General features: G+C 49.3%; 1 protein-coding gene across 7 annotated transcripts in view; it reads right to left on the reverse strand.

Moving 5' to 3' along the window:
* DYSF (dysferlin) overlaps nt 1-14,259 on the reverse strand; it is a 185,343-nt gene that overhangs the window by 67,963 nt on the left and 103,121 nt on the right. For all 7 annotated transcript variants that reach the window (XM_082236251.1, XM_082236250.1, XM_082236247.1 and 4 more), the window contains 4 exons: nt 10,910-11,091; nt 8,551-8,691; nt 2,696-2,725; nt 772-798 (listed from right to left, as the gene is read on the reverse strand). In XM_082236251.1, the coding sequence (XP_082092377.1) occupies nt 772-798; nt 2,696-2,725; nt 8,551-8,691; nt 10,910-11,091 (380 nt within the window). The remainder of the gene's footprint in view (nt 1-771; nt 799-2,695; nt 2,726-8,550; nt 8,692-10,909; nt 11,092-14,259) is intronic.

The raw sequence follows: 14,259 nt of genomic DNA on the forward strand, positions 1-14,259 counted from the left end.
ATTGGGTGGCTCCTGTGGACCAATCAGACTGCTGCATTATTGACCCTATTGTTCTAGGACCAATCAGACTGCTGCATTCTGAATCCTATTGTTCTAGGACCAATCAGACTGCTGTATTCTGAATCCTATTGATCTAGGACCAATCAGACTGCTGCCTTTTGGATCCTATTCAGCTCAGAACATAACACACATGCTCAAGCGGTTTCCTTTTCTAGCCACAAGTCCGAGGGGTTTTGCCTTCACCCCACCACAGTCCCTCGGAAAATCACTTGGTCCCACTAACTCAGAACAACAGCCACTGAATCAGAGCAAACGGCAATTGGGTTTTCCACGGGTGGCTGTTGGTCACTTGGTCCCGCTAACTCAGAACAAGTCTGTTTTCTTACATTGAGGAGCCTCTGTTTCAGGGCTTGGGACAGGAGCCCTGACACTGAGCTACATGGGCTGGGGGTCTGAGAGAGACTTGATCTATGGTCCACCTTGTGGAGAAGCCCCCAGCTCACTCCTCCTCCACTGTGGGCTGGCATGATCCTTGGACACATCTCTGGAGGGTCTTCAGGTGAGATGGTCCCATCCTGGCTAGGGGCAGCAGTGCTCTCCAGTGAGCCTCAGCTCACCTAAGGCCTTTGTTACAAACAGGTGAGATGGATGGACAGGCTCCTGGGCTGTGGTGGAGCTCCCATTTTGAGGGGGATCACGTGCGACAAGTTTCCTGGATCACACCAAGAGAGACAGAAGGCGAAAGAGAGAAAGTTCTCCAAACAGCCTCACCTCATCGAAGACGGACGACAGCTCGGTCTGCGGAGTTTTCCCAATTGCACAGGAAGTGGAGCGAAGAGGGCAGGATGGGGACAGAGACAGAAAAACGTCAGAAATGCCAGTGTTTTGTGCACACATCCAAAAAGCAATTTTCAGCGTTAGAAACGGTATTTTGCGCCCTATCCATGGCTGGATGTCATTCAGCTCTTGCTTATAGCAAATCGGCAAATTCAAAAAGCGACAGCCGGCTAGCTCTGAAGATTCAAAGCTGAATTGCTAGACGCTGTTGTCAAATCCAAACAAGGGGAATGGCAGTATATAAATGTGTTTTTAACTGGGAAATAAATTAAAGACGCTGTGAGCATCAACGGGTGGAACTTGCTGGGCACAGCTGTGTAGCTAGACATTGGGAAAGGGAGGGTGGCAGCTTCTCCAACCAGGTGCCTTCTATGGGTTAGGATTACAAATCCCATCAGCTCTGGCCAGCATGCCCACGTAATTCTGGGACTGACCACAGTTGTAGTCCAAAACAGGGTTGTGGACTGGGGAAAGTTCATTCAGAGAAGCCAAGAGGCCACAGTTTGCCCCCAACACCTGCTTCCCCGTCCCTAGGCTAGGGGTCCAGGATGCAGCTTCTAAGGAGAGCTTAAAGGCCTGCTCTGTCTCTCACAAGGAACAACTCAGCAGCCACAGTTCAAAGAGAAGAAGAAGAAGAAGAGTTTGGATTTGATATCCCGCTTTATCACTACCCGAAGGAGTCTCAAAGCGGCTAACATTCTCCTTTCCCTTCCTCCCCCACAACAAACACTCTGTGAGGTGAGTGGGGCTGAGAGACTTCACAGAAGTGTGACTGGCCCAAGGTCACCCAGCAGCTGCAGGTGGAGGAGCGGAGACGCGAACCCGGTTCCCCAGATTACGTGACTACCGCTCTTAACCACTACACCACACTGGCTCTCGAGGGCTGAAGCACACCCTCCATTCCTTGACCGTGCACACTTCATGCAAACACACCATAGACCACCAGGCACCAGAGGCCCAGAGATTCGCTAGAGCCACTTCCGCCCTGGAGAGGAGGTGGAATTGCAGGCGTCACGGCCCCACCACACGCACGGAGGCTGGAGCCCAGCCCCCACGTGATTGGGGAAATCCCTGGCTGCGTCATCCCCTGGCCAGCCAATCGGCTGGCTCAGGGGGTGTGGCCTGCCTGATTTAAACGCAGGAGTGGCCGGGGATCTCCCTCTTTTGCCGCCTCCAGGTGCTCCGGTTTCCCACCCTCCTGCCCTTTAAGGTTTTCGTTCCTTGACCTTGCTATGGACCTTGGTTGGTCACCGTTAAAGGGCCTGGTAGGAATTCTTCCACTTGGCAAATTGGCACCAGCCACTTGGTTTTTGCCTACCTCTTGGCAAATCGTCACAACTTTCTTGGTATTGGCAGTTACGCATTGGTATTGCTCTGTAGATGGAAGAGGGGAGGTAATGCCATCACCTGCCCCACAAATTGAAGGGTAGTCCAGTAAGGGATTCCAGGGGGTGTGGCCCTGTCTGAAGCCTATGGGGGTGAGGGCCTAAGGCACGCCCCCTCCATCGGTGATCCCGGGGGAGTTCCTAGTTGATGTGCATCAGCAGGTCTCCCCCTACTGGTGGTTAACCCTTCCCGGACTTCAAGCGGATGGGCTGGAGTCGGATATAGTCGGTTAGGACCAGTGCCTAAGCCAATACCGCTCATCACCTATAACCAATAAAGTTGTGGCCTTTTTTAGCCATTAACCTTAGTAATTGTGTCACGTGTCTTTACTTTCACTGGGGGGGGGGGTGCGGGAACTCGCCACACAAGCAGGCCCTTCGCCATCAGCATCACTCAGTCACGAGAAGAGACGGCAAAGGCAGCCAGTCACACAGCAGTTCCTGGAAATCACAGCCAAGAAAGGGGTTCTTACCTCAAAGCCAGGGATGTGGTGGATGGCCGGCTGTGGGAAGGAAGCAAAAAGCAAAGACCTGTATCAGCGCCTCCATCTGGAATGTGGGAACACTTGAGGCCCCATTCTCATGCGCCAAGAGCAGCGCAATGGCCCCATGAAATGCAGCTGTCACGGGCATCTCACGCAGGGTCACTGGAGTGAACCAGCTCCCCAAATGGCCCCAGTCAGTCATTCTCCCCAGGGCCATGACTTTCCATGGGCAGAAGTCACCAGACCCATTTTGAAAGCCATTGCATTCAGAGTCTCCTAATCATCTTGTTCTGGAAACCAAGCCTGATGAGGAATGGTTGAGGGAGTTGGGTGTGTTTAGGCTGGAAAAGAGGAGACTGGCAGCTGACAGGACAACCATCTTCAGATATCTGAAGGGCTATTCTGTGGGAGATGGAGCCAGCTTGCTTCCTGTTGCACCAGGGCAGCAGCAGGCTTTGGGCTCTCAAAGTTTGTGTGACGCTAAAATTCGGTGCTGCCCTCCCACCTCTTGTGCTCTGTTCTGCATCATTCAATAAACACACAAGACGTAACCAGCTATATGTTTGAAAAAATAATATATACTATTCATTGTATTGAATTGTAGATTTCAACAGAAGTAGTTCATAAAGTTCAACGGAAAAAGTAGAAGACCCAGTGGATCAGTTCATTCTCTAATCAGTTTATGCATAAGATCCATATATGTGAAAGTGTCTATTCCACCTGTCTGTTCATAGAGTCCAACAATCAGGGATGATGGGAGTTGTAGTCCCAAAACAGCTGGAGGGCCGAGTTTGCCTATGGCTGCTTTATAAGAAGTAAAGGTCTCGGAGGAACTTAGCATGATAAAATACGGAGAAGAACAAACACAAACCAGGAAGATTTGAGAGAACGTACCCTTCAAAATAGCCCCAAAGCTCTGACAATGGCACCATGAGAAGGATTAGGGAAGTTAATAGAAACTACATAAGAAATATGTAACTATGTGGTATAAGATGATCAACAGATAAAGTACAGCAAGAATAATTGGAAGTCATTTTTAAGTTTTACAAACGTTCACATCATTGGGAGTACAAATGATGTTAGTTATAAGAACTGTGTTGTTTCATATATTGCTATTGTCTGTTTGTCAATTTATAGTTTGTTTATTTGATTGTATGTTTGTTTGTTTATTTGATTGTATGTTGGTTGGTTGGTTTGCTTTCCTGGCATAAAGGTACCTATTTTAAAACAATAAAGATATATCACACAGACAGAAAGAGAGAGAGAGAAGGATTAGACCAGGGTTCAGCAACCTAATACCCACAGAGGTCGTTTGACCGGCCCACAAGCCACCCCCAAACTGAGCCCCCTGCTCACGTGCTATGCTAAACTGGCGCAGCACGGTGCGGGGACTCGCTTCCGCGGCACCATAAATCGCGTCTGCACACGCACAGATGCTGAAAATCACGGGCGGGCGGGCATGATCCAGCCCACGGAGGGATCTCCACAGGACCAATCCAGTCCAGACAAGATAAACCTTGCGGACCCCTGGATTAGACCCTCCCTCCCACCCCCAACCTCCTCCCTGGCCCAGCCAGCCAGCCATCCCCTCCCCTACACCCTTAACCAGCCCCGGGGGTTAAGCGCCCAAAGCGCACAGAGCCGCCCACCCTGATCCCAGGGCCTTGAGCGCGTCCTCAAGGCCCCTCGGGGCTACCAGAAGGCCCATGGGGGGCAGAACGCTCTGTTCAAATCTCTCTCCTGCAGGGAAGCTTTTCCGGTGGCAACTCCATAACCTCTCCGTTCCCCGGCTGTAAATGGGAACACGGCTACCGTGCCACCATGTAGAGTTCTTGTAAAAGAAAGATTTAAAGATTGTAAAACACTTGGTTTCCTTCCAAGGGCTCTTGCCTCGCTCAGCCTCCTCTTCTTACTAGTCCTGACAATGCAAACCCCCCAGGAGCTATAAAGCTGCCAGAAGGAACTTCACTCAGATACCAGGGAGGAATAACCGGAACACACACACACACACGTGCAAATAAATAAGGTGGAATTCTGAAATTTGACTCAACGAGGCACGTTAAATGGAAACCCAATTTTGGCTTAGCTGATCCAATGCGGGTTGGGATAGCTCAGTTGGTAGAGCATGGGACTCTTAGTCTCAGGGTTGTGGGTTTGAGTCCAATGTTGGGCCAAAGACTCCTGTATTGCAGGGAGTTGGACTAGATGACCTTTGAGGTCCCTTCCAATTCTATGATTCTATAAATGCTTAATTTTGAGTTTTATGGACCGTATGGCACAGCAGGGATGGAGTAGTACTTCCAGAGGACGTTGGGCTCCTTCTGGGGTGGTATGCCCACCTTGGTGCCCAACCTGCTCTCAGCTCTTACCTGTGGCTCCTAGAAGCTGTAATAATAATAATAATAATAATAATAATAATAATAATATATTTATACCCCGCCCTCCCCAGCCAAGACTGGGCTCAGGGTGGCTAACACCCGATATAAAAACAAATTGATTGAAATACAACTTAAAACTTGTCATATCCTCCGAGATGGGATTCTCACAGTGCTGAACACTGCAACTGATATCAAATTTTGCAAATGCCCTGAATCTCTGGAGGTGCATTAAGCACTCAATGCCCAGGTAGAATCATAGGACTGTAGAGATGGAAGGGACTTTGGGGGTCATCTAGTCCAAACTCCCACGGCAGGAATCTCAACTACAGCATCCCTGACAGGTGAACATCCAACCTCTGTTTAAAAACAAATGCCGTCAGCAGTGCCGGATTTACGTATAAGCTAAACAAGCTGTAGCTTAGGGCCCCCCAAAAAATGAAAGGGGAAAAAAATGAATGTACATTTCCAAAATGTAAGATAAAAAAAAAAATACAGTGGTACCTCGGGTTAAGAACTTAATTCGTTCTGGAGGTCCGTTCTTAACCTGAAACTGTTCTTAACCTGAAGCACCACTTCAGCTAATGGGGCCTCCCACTGTCGCTGTGCGATTTCTGTTCTCATCCTGAAGCAAAGTTCTTAACCCAAGGTAATATTTCTGGGTTAGTGGAGTCTGTAACCTGAAGCGTCTGTAACCCGAGTTACCACTGTAAAATAAAACCTACCTACAGCAACAGTGTTTTGTGTTGTGTAGGCTCCTATGATGTAAGTCGTGGGCCCCGCCTGCTAGTCTGCTCCCTAAAATATCACTGGTTTGCTCCTTTCTATATATAGGGTGCCTACATTCTACATGGACTGGTAGCATGGCAACATGTGCAAATGGCTTGAGATACCTTTTTGGTCCATCAGTGACTATATAGCATCTATTCAACACAGAAAACAGCGGCAATTTGTTGTTGATAAAGGACAGCTGTACATATAAAGGGCCCCATTACCTTCAGCAGCTTAGGGCCTCATCAAACCTAAACCCAGCCCTGGCCATCAGTTTTGGCTCCGCTCCCCAGTCTCGAATCCTGATTCTATCATTTGTGCCCCCGTTTGGTGCTCTAGTTATGCTCCAGCCAGCCAGACACTCCTTAGATGTCAAAATTGTCCCATCTGCCAACCGCTCCTCTCTTGCCGCAAACCCGGGGCTGCCTTTTCTCCTGCCAGGCACTGTTCTTGACCCCGGCCAATGTCAACAGACCAGCGGTGCCAGCTGGCAGAGGCTGCCCACAGACAGACCAGCCTCTCCTTCCCGCTGCAGGGACTCGGGACGTGTCTTCCCTCAGCCCGGCACAGCACACTCCTTGCCTGCTGGAGAGTGAGATAAACATAGAGACACTTTGCACTTTTGGCTCAGCTCTCCAAGAGAGATGTCCCCCTAATGGGAACAGACCCAGGAGTTGAAGGGGGGTGTAGCTCCCCCCCCACCTCTGTCCCCAAAGCCTCAAAGGTCCGCATTTCCCTTGGAAAAGCAACACCGGCCCCACTTAACCACAGCAGAAGCAGAACAGGCTGTCTGTGGAAAACAATCAGATGGAGGAGAACAGATAGGAGGTCAGCAGAGGGTGATACGCACCCCTGTCCAAAGAAAACAGAGAGAATGGTTCTGCCCTCCAAACAGGGAGACGACCAGAAGCAGGTTCAACATCTGTACAGTGGTACCTCGGGTTACATACGCTTCAGGTTACATAGGCTTCAAGTTACAGGCTCCGCTAACCCAGAAATAGTACCTCGAGTTAAGAACTTTACTTCAGGATGAGAACGGAAATCGCGCGGCGGCAGCAGGAGGCCCCATTAGCTAAAGTGGTGCTTCAGGTTAAGAACAGTTTCAGGTTAAGAACGGACCTCCAGAACGAATTAAGTATGTAACCAGAGGTACCAGTGTAAGTGAACTGGCCCTTTCGCAAGCAGATGGTCATGGGTCCAGGGGAGACAAACCTGCAGGAGATTACAAAGGAGCCACAGCTCAGGGGGATGCCAACCACTTGCATGCAAAATATAATAATAATAATAATAATAATAATAATAATAATAATAATAATAATAATAATAATAATATTGTATTTATACCCCACCCTCCCTGGCCAGAGCACCAATCAAATCACAATAAAAACATAATGGGAGGGAAAGGGGAGGGGGGAAGAGAGGAAAAACCCAATTTAAAATACAGGTTAAAATGCAATTTAAAATGCAGCCTCCTTTTAAAGTAGCCCATAGATCAAAAGCATAAGGAGATGGAAACATAAGGGTCAGACCGAGTCCAAACCAAAGGCCAGTGGAACAGCTCTGTCTTGCAGGCTCTGTTGAAAGATGTCAAGTCCCGCAGGGCCCTAGTCTCTTGTGACAGAGCGTTCCACCACATCGGGGCCAGTGCTGAAAAAGCCCTGGTCCTAGCTGAAACCAATCTAACCCCCTTGAGGCAAGGGACCTCCAAAGTGTTTTCATTTGTGGACCTTAAGGTCCTCCATGGGACATACCAGGAGAGGCGGTCCCGTAGGCACATGGGTCCTAGACTGCATGGGGGTTAAAGGTCAAAACCAGCACCTTAGACCTGACCGTGTGCTCCACCGGGAGCCAGTGCAGTTGGTAAAGCACTGGTCCTAGGTTCCATTCCCCGCGGCATCTCCAGGCTACTAGCTAGAGCAGCTAAGCCTTATGGTAAAGGTAAAGGACCCCGGATGGTTAAGTCCAGTCAAAGGTGACTGCCTTTTCAGTAACTTTGAGCAGAGCCTTTTCAGTGGTAGCACCCACCCCCTTCCCACCAGACCTGATTTTCAAGTGGCTCTTATTATTTTTTCCACACCAAGCCTTTTTCTGTGGCCACAGAGCTGGTTGATCCCAGTCTGCTGCGGCTGCTGCCTTTAACCGTATGAGTTTCCAAACAGTTTTATTCTGATATTTTGAAAGGAAGGAAGGAAGGAAGGAAGGAAGGAAGGAAGGAAGGAAGGAAGGAAGGAAGAAAGAAAGAAAGAAAGAAAGAAAGAAAGAAAGAAAGAAAGAAAGAAAGAAAGAAAAGGTTTTATGCAATCATTTTTTTTGGCTATTTTATGCTAATGTTTTTGAATTTCTCTCTCCACGTTGTGTGCTCTGCTGAGCAGCCCCGCAGCCAAAGAAACAATGTGTTTTTATAACAAGCAAACAAATAAATAAAAACCGCCACCTGGATGCCAAACGCTGCTCCGTAAACAAGAACATTCAATTAGCCTTGACTGGCTGAGGTTCAGGCAATCCGTCCTGCGACTTCCAGGGAGGTTGCAAGCCAACTTGGAGTAGCTGAGCTCCCCCTGGATTTCTGCATCCTCAGAGACAGAAGAGGACAGCCTCTGGGTTCTAGATGTGGCAGAACCCTTCTCAGGCCTTCGGCCGGTGCCCTGGGCAGCCTTCTGCCCCAACGTCCAAGACCCCCGCCTCCCCTCGGCTCACCTTCTCACGCTGGATGAGCTCAAAGGCAGCCAGGAGCTCTCCGGCGCCCCGGCCGCCCCTCCAGATGGGATGCCACGACAGCCGCGGCTTGTGGTCCAGGCTCGGCTTGCAAATACAGCGCCCCATGAACTCGTCGGCGCCCTGGGGAGAGGGAGAGAGAGTCAGGGAAGGGGGACAAGGCAGCCACACACACATGGCTTCACTGAAAGTGGGGGCGAATGCTCAGAGCGAGCCAGAAAATACCGTATTTTTTGCTGTATAAAGTAAAGGTAAAGGTACCCCTGCCCGTACGGGCCAGTCTTGACAGACTCTGGGGTTGTGCGCCCATCTCACTCAAGAGGCCGGGGGCCAGCGCTGTCCGGAGACACTTCCGGGTCACGTGGCCAGCGTGACATCGCTGCTCTGGCGAGCCAGAGCCGCACACAGAAACGCCGTTTTACCTTCCCGCTAGTAAGCGGTCCCTATTTATCTACTTGCACCCGAGGGTGCTTTCGAACTGCTAGGTTGGCAGGCGCTGGGACCGAACAACGGGAGCGCACCCCGCCGCGGGGATTCGAACCGCGGACCTTTCGATCGGCAAGCCCTAGGCGCTGAGGCTTTTACCCACAGCGCCACCCGCGTCCCTCTTTTGCTGTATAGGACACCCTTTTCCCCTCCTAAAAAGTAAGGGGAAATGTGTGTGCGTCTTATGGAGCAAATGCAGGCTGTGCAGCTATCCCAGAAGCCAGAACAGCAAGAGGGATCACTGTGCAGTGCTCAGTGAAAAGGCTGCAAGCGCCGCACACACGCTCCACGCAGCTCGTGAAAGGGAGCGCTGAGCAGAGCCTGGGATGCATACAAGCTCTGCTCAGAGCTCCCTTTAAATAATATGTTTTTTCTTGCATTCCCCCTCTAGAAACTAAGTGCGTCTTATGGTCGGGTGCGTCTTATGGCGCGAAAAACACGGTACTTATAAGGACGGAATCCTCATCGTCTTCGCAATTGAGCAGGACGTTCTCCTCAACAAGCCCCAATGAGAAGTGCAGGAGCATTGCAGGAGCTGGATACATGCACCGAGCGCATAGATGTGCTACATAAGCGACATGTAGATGCAATATACTTTATTTATTTAATTAATTTTTTAACCAACAACCAGTGAAAACCCCCAGGCAGCTGATACATTGGGTATACATAATCAATAATAACATATTCAAATCAACCATATGCACACTTCAATATACCTTAACACTCCTCCCTCCACAAGGTTTATTTAACTTTTAACATTTTAATTGCCCCAAATTGTTCAAACCTGCCCAAATAATTCGATATTTTCTCAACCCAATCGGCCTCCTCCTCACTGACGTTAAACCCTTTCATTTTATGTATCTTCACAGTTAGATATTCTAAGATTATAATATTTGTTTCAATTTTCCCCTCCCTTGTAGATGAGGGGGTTCATTGCTATGTAATTTTGTGTTATTATATTGTAAACCACCCTGTGACCCTCGGATGAAGGACGGCACAGAAATTAACAAGTAACGATGTATATGCATGCTAAAAGAGAAAAAGGAATTGCACAATTAAACAAGGGAACTTGCTTCCACAAAAGGCACCAACAGCCTTTTGATAGCTTTAAAAAAAAAGGATTAGGCAAATTCACGGAGGAAAGGCCTATCATCGGATTCTCCTGGCCAGGATAGCTCTGCTTTGCCTCTACAATCAGAGGCAGCGATGCTTCTGAATCTCAGTTACTGGAAACTACAGGAGGGGAGAGGTGCTCTTGCACTCAGATCCTGATGGCAGGTTTTCCCATAATGGGCAACTGTTCAGCCACAGCGGGAGCAGGGTGCTGGAGGGGCTGGACCCTTGGCCTGATCCAGCAGGACACTTCTTATGTCCCTAACTATACTGCCACTAAACTTATCAGAAAAATTAGAAATCAAGGTGACAAACTTTTTTATAAAAGAATGAAAATGGTTTATTGAACCATTTACAAACAAACTGCAAACAGAGAAGAACATTGGCAAGATATTTTTATTAACCTGCAGTTTTGTAAGAGTATACATTTAAAGGAGATGAATAAATGATTGAGTTAATTTGGAATATGCAGAAAATATTAAAAAATAAATTTAAGGAACTGGAGAAGGAGGGGGAAGGAAGTCGAGTTTCGAAATGTTAAAATGACAATAAAATTATTGAAATGTATAAAATTGAAAATCATAAATAATTTTTTTAAAAAAAAACGAAACTATATTGCCACTTTTTGCCTTCCTTTGAAAGCGACATACAAATAATTATAATCCTCAGTATCCCGAAGAAACCTTTCTTGAGATTAGCCTCCCCATTTCCCCAGTGTATTCTCATGTTCCCACCCACTTACATAGGTGTCGTGGTCGTAGATTTCAACCACGATGTTGGGAGGGGAGTCGGCAACGTTCTGGGGGGCTCCATGGATCTCGATCTCATGGAAGATCAGGGTCTGGTCCCAGGTGGGGTTCAAGGTGTTCTTCGCAACCACCGTCTTCTGGCTCTGGTGTAGGAAGGAGACGGTGGCGTAGGGATCTGAGAAGGAAGAGAAAAGGGAGGCGGGTCAAGGCAAGGTCCGTGATTCAAAAGGTTCACGTTCTGCCGCGAGCCAGGATCAAGTCTCGGAAAGCTCTACATAAACAAAACAAAAAAACCCTTAAATTTCACATGGGGGTCTGAACTGGGGGTGACCTCAGGGTCCACAGTGGATCGCTTGGTGAAGATGTCGACCTCATGTTCAGCGGCCGTGAAAAAGGCAAATTCCATATTAGGGATCATTAGGAAAGGAATTAAAAAAAAACTGCCACTATCATAATGCCCTTATACAAACCCATGGCATGACTTTGTTGGGAATACAGTGGTACCTCTGGATGCGAACGGGATCCGTTCCGGAGCCCCGTTCGAATCCTGAGTAGAACGTAAGACGCGACTGCATGTCTGCACATGCGCGGGTTGCGTTTTGCTACTTCTGCGCATGCGCATGACATCATTTTGAGCGTCTGCGCATGCGCGAGCGGCAAAACCCGGAAGTAACGCACTCCGTTACCTCCGGGTCGCCGCGGAGCATAACTTGAAAATGCTCAGACTGAAGCACATTTAACCCGAGGTATGACTGTACCATGTCCACTTCTGGTCACGCCGTTGCATTTACATCACACCTTTTCCTCCAAGGAGCTAAAGGTGGCTGACATGGCTTCACCTGTTTCCTCATTTAATTCCCTGAACAAAGCCCTGAAAGGCAGGTTAGGCTGAGAGGGAGGGAGTGGCTGGCCCAAGGACATGCAGTGAGCTCCATGACCGAGTGGGGATTCGAACCCTGGTCTCCCGGGTTCCAGTCCACACTTTACGCAGCACTTCCTCGTGCAGGGTAGAGTTCGACTGTGGAACTCCCTGCCACAGGAGACAGTGACGGCCACCAACTTGGATGGCTTTAAAAGAGGATTAGACCAAGTCATGGAAGAGAGGGCTATCAATGGAAACTAGACATGATGCCTGATGCCTGTTGCTCTGCCTCCATAGCTGGAAACAGCAAAGCCTCTAAAAACCACAGGAAGAGAGAATTGCTCTGGTGCTTGAATCCTGACTGCAGGATTCCCATGGCAACTGGAACTAGACTAGAAGGGCCACTGGCCTGATCCAGGAGGCTCTTTGTATGTTCTGGCCAGCATTAGAGCAACCTCCAGCTCCCTTGTCTTCTGTCCAGGGTCCTGATGTCTTGCTTGACATCCTTGACTCCTTATGGTGGGCACTCACAGTTCTGGACTCCTTGGGGACTGCGCATGCATGCAGACAATTGCCAGGGCCCTCTTGAGTCCTTCAACCGCCACTGAGGAGCGGCTCCTTGAGACCCTCCTCAGAAATGCCACGTGAATAAATGAGCTATTTCTCCAGGAGCTTTGAAACCAAAACCAAACGTTGCTTCTGGAACCATCCAGCAAGGGCTAAATATGGACACTTGCAACGCGCAGCCTGTGTGTGACTATTTTGTGGATGTGATTCAACAGTGTGTGGCAAATTCAGTCTGTCCAGTTAAAGCGGATTTGGCACTTGCAAAACAAATCCACTTTAAAAAATGGACCTTGTGTGCTAAGGAAAATGATGGTGGAAAAGAGAGAACAACTGCTTGAGCTGACATCTTATGAAGTGCCCTCAAACCAATGCAAACAGACCACCATGCAAGCTCAACGGATCGTCCGGGTACCACCTATGAGTCTATTCTTCTCTGCAATGTGTATGCCAAACGGAGCCCATCGCCCGTGCCGTCTTTGGGAGCAGAAACACAACCAGTTCCCGATTCTTATAAGTGCAGTTCCCGTTACTGCCAGCTTGCACACGGTGCCACCTTTTGTGTGTGTGTGTGTGTTTCCTTTGCCACTCTGGGCCTGGCTCCAGAAACGAGAATTTGAAACCCAGCACTTTGACCTGCAGCCTGGAGGGCAACAGGCCAGCTGGTGCCCGTTTTGTGCCACGGTGCCTGGAGTGCCGGGCTTCCCCCACTCCTTGCCTTGGTTGGCATCCCAGCCAACGTACATCTCTAATGAGCCAGGCGGTTTGCGATACGATCAGCTACAACAGGCCGAACTCCTGCTAGGAATAGCATGTCTTTCTCAGCCGACGCTTGTTGGGTTTTCCAGCCCGGGGAAGGTTGAATGCACTACGATAAACAGAACGTTAAATCCTTTAAAAAGGCCCTTTGTCTGAGCTTTGTATCCACACGCGGTTTTATTTTCATAACCACAAAAAGGCTCGCCTTCAAGGGCTCCTTTATGCTTTGTTCGAGGGACGGTAAATCACAATCCCACATTGTGGATGTCTGCTCCCTGTGTTGTCATTGGCTGCCATCCACCCAAGGGAAGCGACTCCCACCCGGGCCGGCCAATCAGGAGGGATGAGATCACTCTGGTTTGGATCCGAGGCAATAAACCAGCAACAAACAAGAAAAGGAGAGGGGAAATAAGGGGCTCATTGTGGACACGGGCAAGAGAAGAGATCCCACGGGGTGGAGAGAAAGTGGGTGATCCCAGTTCAAGCCTGGTCCCAGTTCAAGATCGGGGTTGGGGCAGGTTTCCACTTGATGGTTTCCCAGTCCAATGAGTCAGAAAGCGCAGAAGGAACGTGCTGTGTGCTCATCATCACAAAGAAGGGCACATTTCAGGTTTGAGAAAACAAACCCGACCCGCGACGCGTCCTATAAGGTCTCCCTTTTTCAGTGGAAACTCACAGCGAGGCCAAACGCGAAATTGCCAGTGAGAAGAGTTTGGCGACCTCCTCTCCCTCCGTTGATGATAACTGGCCCGGAAAATTTTGTTCCAGCGGATGTGCTTGTGCACAATTTCTAAATTAGAACCGTGAATGGGGGGGGTGGAAAGATTTTTCCGAGGAGGAGGAAGACAACAAGGTCCAGAAGGGAGCTGGCTGTGCTAAACCCCAAAACTGATTGGGGTGCAGCCTTCAGGAACCTCCCGAGTCAGGAGAGGACCAGGGAGACCTGAGGACCATCTCCCCCTTCCCATCCCAGCTCAGGAGGAGATGGAGATGCCAAAGGAGAATTGTTCCTCTCCTCTTCCTCTCTGTGCACTTAGAGAAGCACAGGACTTTCCCAAAAGAAACTGTAGGTTGCGTAGGGTGCTGGGAATTGGAGCTCCACGAGGGGGGTACTTCACTTCCCGGGGTTGGGAGGTGCTGTGAACAAGAGCCAGTGGT

This window comes from Podarcis vaucheri, assembly GCF_965113315.1.
Source record: "Podarcis vaucheri genome assembly, chromosome: 9".
Lineage (NCBI taxonomy): Eukaryota > Metazoa > Chordata > Lepidosauria > Squamata > Lacertidae > Podarcis > Podarcis vaucheri.